The sequence below is a fragment of the Triticum urartu genome, chromosome 2A (genome assembly GCF_056163025.1).
Source record: "Triticum urartu cultivar PI428250 chromosome 2A, HENAU_Tu73, whole genome shotgun sequence".
Taxonomy (NCBI): domain Eukaryota; kingdom Viridiplantae; phylum Streptophyta; class Magnoliopsida; order Poales; family Poaceae; genus Triticum; species Triticum urartu.
In genome coordinates, this window is record NC_141874.1 from 313,577,764 (window position 1) to 313,589,967 (window position 12,204).

Sequence of the window (12,204 nt, forward strand, 5' to 3'; positions counted from 1 at the left end):
GTCGTGAGTGCCTTCTGCATGGAGGAGAGCAAAAATGGGCATTCCGCTTCACCTTGTTCAGCAACCAGAATATATTTCGCCTCTTTCTTTACCGTCTTTAATAGTACAAGTATACTACTATGGTTCATCATTCTTTATTTGGTTCTTATGTAATCCTTGAACATATGTACCTATGAATCGAATAATGCATTGGTTGTTTGAACCTAATGGATATGAATAAAGTTGTAGCATACATTCAAATTCAAATCCAAATCCGGAGACGCACTGGAAGCGACAGGAGGGAGCTCTAAACTTGGCAGAGCTACTGTCCGTAAGTAGGGGAGGAAGAGGACGATGGGGAGGTAGATCCAGGGGCCGTGGCATCGCATGCATCGAGGTAGGAGACATAGAGGTACCTGGCGTTCCTCTCCACGGTGGCCGAGGGGATCGGAGGCATGGTGTTGAGCTACTCCGAGCTCGAGCTCAAGCTTGGCCGGAGCATGGTGGGTAGGGTGATGGCGTGGCGTGGCTAGCCTTACTTGGCGGTGGCGAGGGAAGGAGTGGAGGGGGGTCGGTCAAGGAGGAACCAAAGGGCACCAGGACATGATATATAGGGCCTAGGGACGCCAGACGACTGTCAAATCACGGCCATGTCCGACATGGACACGCTAGATGCACCGCCGTACAGGAGGACGAAGCTCCTGTATGCGTGGGCTGGCTGGGCTGCGGTGCGGGTGGATGGCGGCTGGGTACGACAAAAGTCTCATGTGGCTATGCTAGGAAGGCCCTTTCCTTTTTCCTCTAAATTCTGTACATTTAAAATCACAACTATAGAAAGGAAAAAGGCCAGGGAGGTAGGAGATGTATATAAGAGATATAAAAATATCCTCATGCCCTGGATTTATACCCTATTTTAATAAATAGATTTGTGCATTTTTAGAGATAGAAAAATAAAACAAATATGAATAAAATTCAAACTAGAGGCATTTTTGAACGTAACCGAATCAACTCCAAAATAGGTGAAACTTGGCAGAGAAGTAAGTGACATGATGCTTGAATTATGAGGCAAAGATGAACATTAAAAGATTAGGGAATGTGGCACTTTCCAAAAGAAGGAAGTAGAGGGAAGGAGAAGGTGATGATGCAAATAACAACATTATGAGCACCTCAAGGCATAAGGTGAGCATGTAAAAGACAAGAGGCAAAACAACCACACAATGACCATGTTGCCATGACATAGTATGAATAAAATGCAATATATATGACAAGGATCAGATGAAATGAATATGCACTATATGATGATGACATGGCAACCAACAAATAATGCTTGAAAGAAAACAACAAAATAACACAAAATGAAGGAGCCCAAAATGGAATTGATCATGTACAAAGTTGGATATATTTCCAATATTGGGAAATGTTACATATGGGGTGTTACAACTCTCCTCCACTACAAAAGGATCTCGTCCCGAGATCTAGGACTGAATGAACTCCGGATATTCGGAACGGAGGTGATCTTTGCGCTCCCATGTAGCCTCTCGGTCGGAATGGTGAGACCACTTAACTTTGAGGAACTTGATCGACTTGTTGCGAGTTTTGCGCTTGGTTTCTTCAAGAATGGCAACGGGATGCTCATGATAAGACAAGTCTTCTTGGAGGTCAATCTCTTCGAAGTTGATAGTGCGCTCGGGCGTTTTGAAGCACTTGCGAAGCTGTGACACGTGACACACGTCGTGCACATTTGAGAAGTTGGAAGGGAGCTCAAGTTGATAAGCAAGGTCGCCGCTTTTCCCAACGATTTTAAAACGACCCACATATCTCGGGGCAAGCTTCCCTTTGATACCGAAGCGTCGAGTTCCTTTCATGGGAGATACGTGAGATAGACATGGTCTCCAATCTCGAAAGCCAAGTCACTGTGCTTGATATCATAGTAACTCTTCTGGTGCGATTGGGCGGCTTTGAGATTTTCACGAATGACTTTACACATTTCTTCAGCTTCTGTGATCAAGTCATTGCCAAGAAGTTGGCGTTCACCAGTCTCGGACCAGTTGAGAGGAGTACTGCACTTTCTGCCATATAGAATTTCGAAAGGGGCATTGCCCGAACTTTGTTGGTAGTTGTTGTTGTAGGAGAATTCGGCATATGGGAGGCAATCCTCCTACTTCATGCCGAAAGAGATGACACATGCTCTTAGAATGTCTTCGAGGATTTGATTGACTCTCTCGACCTGGCCACTTGTTTGAGGATGAAAAGCCGTGCTGAAACGAATGTTTGTGCCCATGGCCTTCTGGAAGGAGTCCTAGAATTTGGAAGTGAAGATGCTTCCACGATCTGAGGAGATCAATTGAGGAATCCTATGCAACGAGACAATTCTTGAGGTGTATAGCTCTACCAACTGAGCTGTTGTGATAGATACTTTGACTTGAAGGAAATGAGCCACTTTTGTAAGCTTGTCAATGATAACAAAGATAGCATCATTCCCATGCTTGGACTTGAGAAAGCCAGTGACAAAGTCCATCACGATATGATCAAACTTCCATTCTGGACTAGAAAGAGGTTGGAGGAGACCAGCTAGTCGTTGATGTTCTGCTTTCACGCTTCAACAAACATCACATTCATTCACGAATTGATAAATCTCTCGCTTCATGCGAGTCCACCAATACGACCGCTTGAGGTCATGGTACATCTTTGAACTGCCTGGGTGGATGGAAAGAAGTGAATTGTGCGCTTTGTTCATTATGGCCTTCCTTAGATCACCCTTAGGAACAGATAACCGGTCCTCGAAGAATAAGGTGTCCTTCTTATCAATGTGATAGCACCTGTATTTGGATAAGCCCTTGGCAACACCATGCTTCACCTTCATCACCATAGAATCAAGGAGTTGTGCCTCACAAATTAGGTCTTCCAAAGTTGGACTGACTTGAAGGTTGGCAAGAAAACCTTGAGGAACAACTTGGAGGTTGAGCTTGCGGAATGCTTCACAAAGATCGGGTTGGAATGGCTTGAGAATTAAGCTGTTGCAGTATGCCTTTCTGCTCAAAGCATCTATAATCACATTCGCCTTGCCTGGATTGTACTCAATGCTTGGATTGTACTCTTGAATCATTTCGACCCAACGAGTTTGCCGGAGGTTGAGTTTGCATTAAGTGAAGAAATATTTGAGGCTCTTGTGATCGGTGAAAATGTCCACTTGCCTTCCCAACAAGAGATGTCTCCATGTGATTAAATCATGGACAACTGCCGCCAACTCAAGACCATGAGTGGGGTAGTTCCTTTCGTTTGGCTTCAACTGTCGAGAAGTATAAGCCACAACCTTCTTGTCTTGCATAAGAACACAGCTGAGACCTTGCAATGAGGCATCACAAAAAATATGGTAGGGCTTGGACTCATCAGGAGGAGTTATGACTGGCGCTATGACGAGTTTCTCTTTGAGGGTATTAAAGGCAACGTCACACTCAGGAGTCCAGGTGTACTTGAAATGCTTCTGGAGGAGGTTGGAGAGAGGCTTAGCAATCTTTGAGAATTTCTCGACAAATCTTCGGCAATAGCTTGCGAGCCCAAGGAAACTGCGGAGCTGTTGATGTTCTGAGGAGGCTCCCAGTTCACAATTGCAGAAACCTTCTCCGGATTAACAGAAATGCCCTTAGCAGAGATGATGTGAGCAAGATAAAGAACTTCATCAAGCCAAAACTCACATTTGGAGAACTTTGCATAAAATTGATACTCTCTGATCTTGCCGAGCACCAATCGCAAATGTTTGGCATGATCATTTTTGTTCTTGGAGAAAACCAGGATATCATCGAGATACACCAGGACATATTCATTGGTGTAGGTGTTGAATCTGAAGTTCATCATGTGAGCGAATTTTGGAGGGGCATTTGCAAGCCCGAAAGACATGACAATATATTCATAAGAACCAAAGCTTATTCTGAAAGTTGTCTTTGGGATATCTTCATGAATGCGAATCTGGTGATACCCCATACGGACGTCAAGCTTGGAAAACACCTTTGCACCTTTGAGTTGCTTGAATAACTTATTGATATTGGGAAGTGGGTATTTATTCTTGATTGTCTTCTTATTTAATGGGCGGTAATCGACGCAAAGTCATTTCGTGCTATCCTTCTTCTGGACAAAGAGAACACCACAACCCCAAGGAGATGAACTTGGTCTGATCGAACCCAGAAACTCTTGTTCATCGAGCTGTTTCTTCAATTCTTTCAGCTCTTCTGGCCCAAGCTTGTATGGGCACTTGCAAACAAGTTTTGTACCGGGCTCAAGATCAATAACGAACTCGACTGGCCAGTGAGGAGGCATACCAGGAAGCTCTTTAGGAAAGACATCTTGATACTCACAAACAACTAGAATATGAGAAATAGCGTTGATCTCGCCTTTCTCATTGAGAGAGAACAACCGAATGGTTTCATCTCGAGCCACAAAGATAATCACATCTTCAGAAGGATGAGTTAATTTCACTTCCTTTGTAGCACACTCAAGAGACGCCTTGTGCTTCGAAAGCCAATCCATGCCAAGAATGAGGTCAATATCGGAATCACCAAGAACCATTGGAGAAGCCAAAAGGAGTAATTTCCCATCTTGATGCCAACATCCGGCATGACCGAGTTGGCCCTTATTGACATCCCTAGAGAAACAACACACATAGGATTATCCAGGTATGACCAAGTGAAATCATGCTTTACAAAGAACGGTCTTGACATGAAACAATGTGATGCACCAATATAGAATAAAACTTTTGTAGGAATTGATTTAATTGATAGGTTACCCATGAGCACTTCTGAAGAATCCTCTGCTTGAGCTGAATTTATCATGTTCACCCTTGCTGACTTGGGATTGTGCTTGACAACTGCATTGCTTGAAGACCTCATAGTAGGAGGAGGCGGAAGGCGCCTCTGGGTGCACTTGTTCTCATAGTGACCTTTCTGACCACACTTGTTGCAAGTAACCTCTGAGAGCGGGCGAAAAGGTGGAGGAGGAGGACCACCTGTTCTCGGAGCTTGAGTTTGAGACTTGTTCTGGTACCTTGTGTTGGGTGGGTGGGAAGATCCACGACCACCTGAATGCTTCTTCTGATAGGGCTGGCGAAATGGAGGAGGAGGAAGCCAGAACTTCTGTTGATTTGAGATCACTTGAGAGGAAGAGGACGAGTGGACTACATCCCTGAGGCTCTTTTTGGAAGCTTCACAATTGAGCTGAACAACTTCTTGCTTGAGGGCCATGTTGTAGAACTGATCGACATGAGTTGGCTCAACAAGAATGAGAGCTAACTTCAGATCCTCTCCAAGGCCACCCCTGAAGTGATAGATCCTGATCTTTTCATCAGGAACGTCTTGCCTTGCAAAGCGAGCAAGATTCTGAAACTTGACGTTGTATTGATTCACGGACATGCTTCCTTGCTTGAGATTGCAGAATTCCTCACGCTTTCTCTCGACAACACTTGTTGGAATGTGATGAGCTCGAAAGTCCCGGCAGAAGTCAGTCCAGGTAATCACTCGACCCCCTCTAGAGTCTTTGTACTGCTGATACCAATCTACTGCTTGGTCCTTGATGTAGTCCTCAGGCCTGACATTGCTGCATTCAAAATGCTTGTTGATGTCCACGAGCCAATCATCGGCAAACATGGCCTCAGCACAAGCGTTGAACGTCTTTAGATGATTTGCAAGAAACTAGTTGTTGGTAGAGAACTGAGGCTGATTGTTGTTGTTTCCTTGGCCTTGGTTCCCTTGGTTGCCTTGCCCTTGATTCCGCTCTTGCATAAGCTAAATCAGCATCTGAGTGTTGGCGTCGGTGGCCGCCATCAAAGCTTGACATGCCTTCGAAGGTGGAGGAGGTGGCGCAGCGTTAGACTGCTCTCCATCGGCATGTTTCGGATGCAGACACGTTGTGGGAGCCATCCTGAAGAAGGTGACATCCGTTAGAACCACCATATAAATGATAGACAAGCTAAATCAACGGATAGACATGTGAGAAGCCACTTGAAAAGAGAGATTGAACGAATGCATTCGAAAGTCAATATGATACGACCATTTGAGTGAGAAGCCACTTGAAAAGAGATTGATGAATAAAACAACAAGGTACAACTAGAACAAATAGATGGTAAAGATTCCCCAATCTCGTACCAAATATCCGTCGTAAAGATAACTAAGAGCTACTTGAATTCCCAACTATTAACTCCTGAAACTTTCTGATTATGCAATCTGGTGTTGGGGATACATGGAGGCACAATATATCACACACCTAACAAGCCCTATGCTCCAACTATATCCATCCAATATATCAACACATAACCAAGAAACCTCCGGAAATCGTGTACCTCAGACCTTCGAAAAGCATCCACTATACTAGCTGTGGCAATACTCCTGAACTCCCTCCCCAGTACTGGGTGGCGTCCAGGTTATCTCACCACTAACTACATAGAAGAAATTTTCGATGTCGGCGAGCTCAGGTATACTGGAACTGCAACGATAAAATTGTGATTACAACACCTCGGAGCTCAACTCCCCGGGACACTGCCGCAACCCCTAAATGTTAGGAGGCACCAAGAATAATGTTCTCGTCGCAATAATATCAGAACGATCCCAAGATAGCGCGTGATCCTAAAAAGATTTAATGAAAAGAATTAGGAGAGGGAAGTCAAAACATCCATGTCAGGAGTCCTCACCAGAGCGACCAAGGGAATCTGGAGTAAAAAGAATACCACTCTCTGATATATGTATATATATATTCCTAAGACTCAAAATAGTTTTGTTCTGGACTCAACAACATCAGTCGTTCGATCAAGCAGGGGCTCCTAAGTTGGGATGGCTCTGATTACCAACTTGTAACGCCCAATATGTGACTATACTCCATACGTGTCAAGGCACGACTTGGGGTATGAGCGCATATTGGTATCGTCGCAAGAGTGGTTGTATATTTGCTCATCTCATGTACTGAATAGATAGAATACGAGCTTTGGCTCACAATCGCCATAATGTCACACAATATCATCCAGTTATACAATCATTCAAGATGAACACAAAGTCTGGCTACAGACAAAATCGAATGAATAAAAGACAACCACCCATGCTAAGTCCCGATCGACCCTACTAGGCACCACTACGGATCATCCGGGAAGGAGACATAGTAACGGCCAAGGTCTTCGTCGAACTCCCACTTGAGCTCAGTGGCATCACATGCATCAGTCTCATCGGTACCTGCAACTATGTTTGTAGTATACTGTGAGCCACACGGACTCAGCAATCCTATTACCCACGGTGTCAAGACTATCAAAGCTTAAAGGTAAGGTATGGATACAAGGTGGAGTTGCAGCAAGCACTAAGCATTGTATGGTGGCTAGCATACGAGTACAAGAATAAGATGAGAAACTACGCAACGGTCGTAATCTAGTAATGATTATGAAGTGATCCTGAACTACTTACGTTCAAACATAATACCACGGTGTTCTCTTCCCAAACCTCGTCGAAAAGAGAGGATCACGGTTACACACGCGGTTGGTGTATTTTAAAAAGTTTGGTTCAATTTCACTCCAACCGGATATTAAAAACTCCCATCTGCCACATAACCACTGGCATGGCTCTCGAAAGTTTAAACGCCGCAGGGGTGTCCCAACTTATCCCATGACAAGCTCACGATCTGCGGAAACAATCCTCCATCACAGGACCCTCCGATCAGACTCGGAATTCCGGTGCACAAGACATTTTGACAATGGTAAAACAAAACCAGCAAGACCTCCCGACATGCTGACACTGTGATAGTAGCCGCACGTATCTCGTCACAGGGCACGACGGATAAGCCAAGCGTACAGGATCCAGATAGCCCAAGTTGCCTAGGGGCGGTCCCGCACGATGCTCTAGTTTGGACCAACACTCATGAGGAGCACTGGCCCGGGTTTTTGATTAAGAATCCTCGGGTTAATTACTCCCTATGCAAGTTTTGGTTTGTAACACCCACGATGCGGCTATATCTCCCACGTGTCGAGGCATGACTTAGAGGCATAACCGCATTGTGGTTTTGTTGCAAGAAGGATCATCTTCACACAATCCCATGTAATGAACAAGACAAGGATAAATAGAGTTGGCTTACAATCGCCACATCACACAATACTTAAATTATTCATACATCATCCAAAATACACACAAAGCCCTACTACGGTCAAATTCAAATGAAAAGGAAGATAACCCCAAATTCTAGATCCCTGGTCGTCCCAACTGGGATCCACTATTGATGATCAGGAAAAGACACGTAGTAACGACCAAGGTCCTCGTCAAACTCCCACTTGAGTTCGGTAGCATCACCTGCACTGGTGTCATCGGCACATGCAATTGTTTTGGTAGTATCTGTGAGTCACGAGGACACAGCAATCTCAAAACCCGCGAGATCAAGACTATTTAAGCATATGGGTAGGATAAGGTTATGAGGTGGAGTTGCAGCAAACGCTAAGCAAATAGGGTGGCAAACATATGCTTATAAGAGTAAGATGAGAAGCTATGAAACAGTCGAAAAGCTAGAAGTGATCAAGAAGTGATCCTGAAACTACTTGCGTTCAAACATATCCCAAACCATGTTCACTTCCTGGACTCCGCCGAAAAGAGACCTTCATGGCTACACACACGGTTGATGCATTTTAATTAAGTCAAGTGTCAAGTTCTCTAGAACCGGATATTAACAAATTGACATCTGCCACATAACCGCGGGCATAGCTCTCGAAAGTTTATACCCTGCAGGGGTGTCCCAACTTAGCCCATCACAAGCTCTTATGATCAACGAAGGATATTCCTTCTCCCAGAAAGACCCGATTAGTCTCGGAATCCCGGTTACAAGATATTTCAACAATGGTAAAACAAGACCAACAAGACCGCCCGAATGTGCCGACAAATCCCGATAGGAGCTGCACATATCTTGTTCTTAGGGAACACCGGATAGGTCAAGCTACGAGTAAAACCAACACTCAAGTTTCCTCGAGGTGGCCCCGCAGGCTACCCAGTTCGGACCAACACTCAGAGGAGCACTGGCCCGGGGGGTTAAAATAAAGATGACCCTCGGGTTTGCAACCCCAAGGGAAAGTTATAGGTTGTTAGTAAAATATAAAACCAAGGTTGGGCCTTGCTGGACGAGTTTTATTCAAGGCGAAATGTCAAGGGGGTCCCATAACCCCAACCGCGTAAGGGACGCAAAATCGAGGAACATAATACCGGTATGATGGAAACTAAGGCGGCAATAGTGGAACAAAACAGCGAGCAAAAAGCCAAGCCTTCCACCCTTTGCCAAGTATATAGATGAATTAATTAAATAGGAGATATTGTGATATCCCAACATATCCACGTTCCAACATGGAACAACCTGCAATGGCACCTGCAGCTAGCAACACTATAAGAGGGGCTGAGCAAAAGCGGTAACTTAGCCAAAAATAAGTTTGCTAGGAAGGTGGGTTAGAGGCTTGACATGCCAATATGGGAGGCATGATAACCAAGTGGTAGGTAGCGTGACATAGCGATAGAGAGAACAACTAGCAAGCAAAGATAGAAGTGATATCAAGGGTAATGGTCATGTTGCCTGAGATCCCGCAAGGAAGAAGAACGAGACCATGAAGAAGACAAACGAACGTAGTCGAACAAATCCTCACAACTCAAGAACAAAACCGAAGCTAACAAGAGAAGTAAATCAGAAAGAAGCAAGCAACATGGTAAACACACAAGCATAAACATGGCATGATGCACAACCAAGGATGATGCATGTCCGGTTTAAATATGCATCGCATGGCAAAGTGCACAAACAAAACTACAAGTTAAGTGGAGCTCAACATGTAACAAGATGCATGTTGACGAAACACCACATTCGATTATTTAGTTCACTCCCGGTTAGGTACTCAACAATATTAGATGTTTCTTAACATGGCAAGAGCTGAGGCATAAGTAAACTAACTATTTAGGCAAGTTAAAATGAGGCCGGAAATAGCAAACAACAATTCCGAAAAATCCCCATATGAACATTATGAATTTGCTATTGTTGTGCCCTAAACCATATATTAGAATTGTTAAGCATGCAATATGAGTGTACCATGTTAAACTAGGCATTTTTCTACCCCATTTCCATATAAAGATTATTTAAATCCGATCTACAGTTAATTACTTATGAATTAAATCATTTCAACATGAAAAATATGCAAATTATATGAAAACATCATTTTATACATTTTTCACATGGATGAAAGTTGCATATTATGAAACTAGACGAAATTCTTAGCATTTTAAATATATATCATTTTTACATAAGGTGCATAGTTGGTGTGATATTAAATGCATGAACATGAGGGACTTTTCTATAAATATGTAATTCTCCCGAAAAAAAACATCATCAGGCTGCAACTACTGAGTGCACAATACAATATGGCGCCCAGGGCGCTGGATAGGGGAGCAAGTGCTGCTCACCTTGCAGGCCATGGCCCGGTCGGTGGAGGCAGGCATGTGCAAGACGGGCTGCGTGTGCTGGGTCTTGGAAGCAGCAGGCCTACGGTGCTCGGACAGCCGCACAAAGGAGCTGGGCCGGTCGAGGAGGCGGGGCCTTGTGGCTGGGCCGGCCTTTGCAGGGGCCCATGTGGCCGGCGGCGCCTGTGGTCCTCCTCGATCTAGAGGGCATCGAGGTAAGGCAGGGGTGGCGGTGCTAGGAGCTTGGCGGCGGGGACGGCGAGAGCGGAGGCCAGGGTCGGCGGGGACGAGCAGATCCGCCCTCCCGGCGGCGGATCCGACCGACGGCGACGGAGCACGTCGATCTAGGGCGGCGAGGCGCGGTCACCTGCAGGAGAGAGAGAGAGAGCTGAGGTGAGAGGGAGAGGGAGAATGAGGGAGAGGGCAAAACAAGCATGCAGGGGTGCTGCTCACCTGAGGCCGCGGCAACGCGCTCCGGCGAGGTCGACGGCCGAGGGGAAGGTCGCGGTCGCCGGGGAGCTCGGGATTGCGTGCCTCTGATACAGATCGAGTGGGGCGAGCAAGGCGCTAGAGCGGGAAGCTCGGGCTCGAGCGGCGGCAGAGTCGGGCCCGATCCGGCCCAGGGCGGGCCACAAACGGGCTTCGGCGGACCCGGGCGGTGGGGAGCGGCAGGGGGTGTTGGTGTCAAAACCGGCGGATCTTGGGTAGGGGGTCCCGAACTGTGCGTCTAAGGTCGATGGTAACAGGAGACGAGGGACACAATGTTTACCCAAGTTCGGGCCCTCTCTATGGAGATAATACCCTATGTCCTGCTTGATTGATATTGATGAGTATGAGTATTACAAGAGTTGATCTACCTCGAAATCGTAATGGCTAAACCCTAGAGGTCTAGCTTGTATGGCTATGATAATGAATCTCCCCTATCTGAACTAAGTCCTCCGGTTTATATAGACACCGGAAGAATCTAGGGTTACACAAGGTCGGTTACAAAGGAAGGGAATCTACATATTTGGTCGCCAAGCTTGCCTTCTACGCAAAGGAGAGTCCCATCCGGACACGGATGCAGTCTTTGGTCTTCGTATCTTCATAGCTCATCAGTCCAGCCTATGGCTAACAGGCCGGACGCCCGAGGACCCCTTAGTCCAGGACTCCCTCAATAGCCCCTGAACCTGGCTTCAATGACAAAGTATCCGGCGCATAGATCTGTCTTCGGCATTGCAAGGCGGGTTCCTCCTTCCGAACTCCAAAACAGTCTTCAGATGAAACAAACGTAACCGGATCCAATCTGCTGACAACTTTAGTAATGTGACATCACACATCTCGGTCATTATTTCGAACCATTTCCCGTCTCGCCGTTCCATGTTTCGGGGGATGGTTTTCATTGACCCGTCTTGTCGAAGCAGAGATCGTCTCCCCTAATTGCGGGATTTTCATCAATACGAGCGTGGGTAACCCAACCGTCCTATGGGAAAGATTCCTTATGAATAGGCAAGTTCTTCGTCTTAGGAGGAGGTGTTGAATACCCGCGGCCTTTATAAAGTAACCAAGGGATGTCCTTTTATGCCAAACCTCTCCTCAGCCATCCCAACCTCGAGCTCTAGCACCCAAGGTTCGACTTCATTGTTTCAAGCGTCCCCATCATGTTTGGACCAAGCTCTCAAGGCCGATGGGTGGCTTCTTCCGTTACACAGGAGGATATCACAAAGCTTCGGGCAGCCAGATATTTGACCGCGGAGGTCCACCACTGGCTTCCTGCTCAAGGACATGTTATTCCGACCCCCAGATC

At 45.9% G+C, this 12,204-nt stretch overlaps 1 protein-coding gene across 1 annotated transcript; it reads right to left on the bottom strand.

Annotated features, from left to right (window-relative positions):
* Positions 1 to 2,578: 2,578 nt before the first annotated feature.
* On the bottom strand, positions 2,579 to 5,381 carry LOC147984940 (uncharacterized). The gene is made up of 2 exons (XM_087541326.1): positions 4,760 to 5,381; positions 2,579 to 2,955 (listed from the first exon to the last, which is right to left on the bottom strand). Exons 1-2 carry the CDS (start codon positions 5,379 to 5,381, stop codon positions 2,579 to 2,581), a joined length of 999 nt encoding a protein of 332 aa, XP_087397452.1.
* Between the last annotated feature and the right edge of the window lie 6,823 nt (positions 5,382 to 12,204).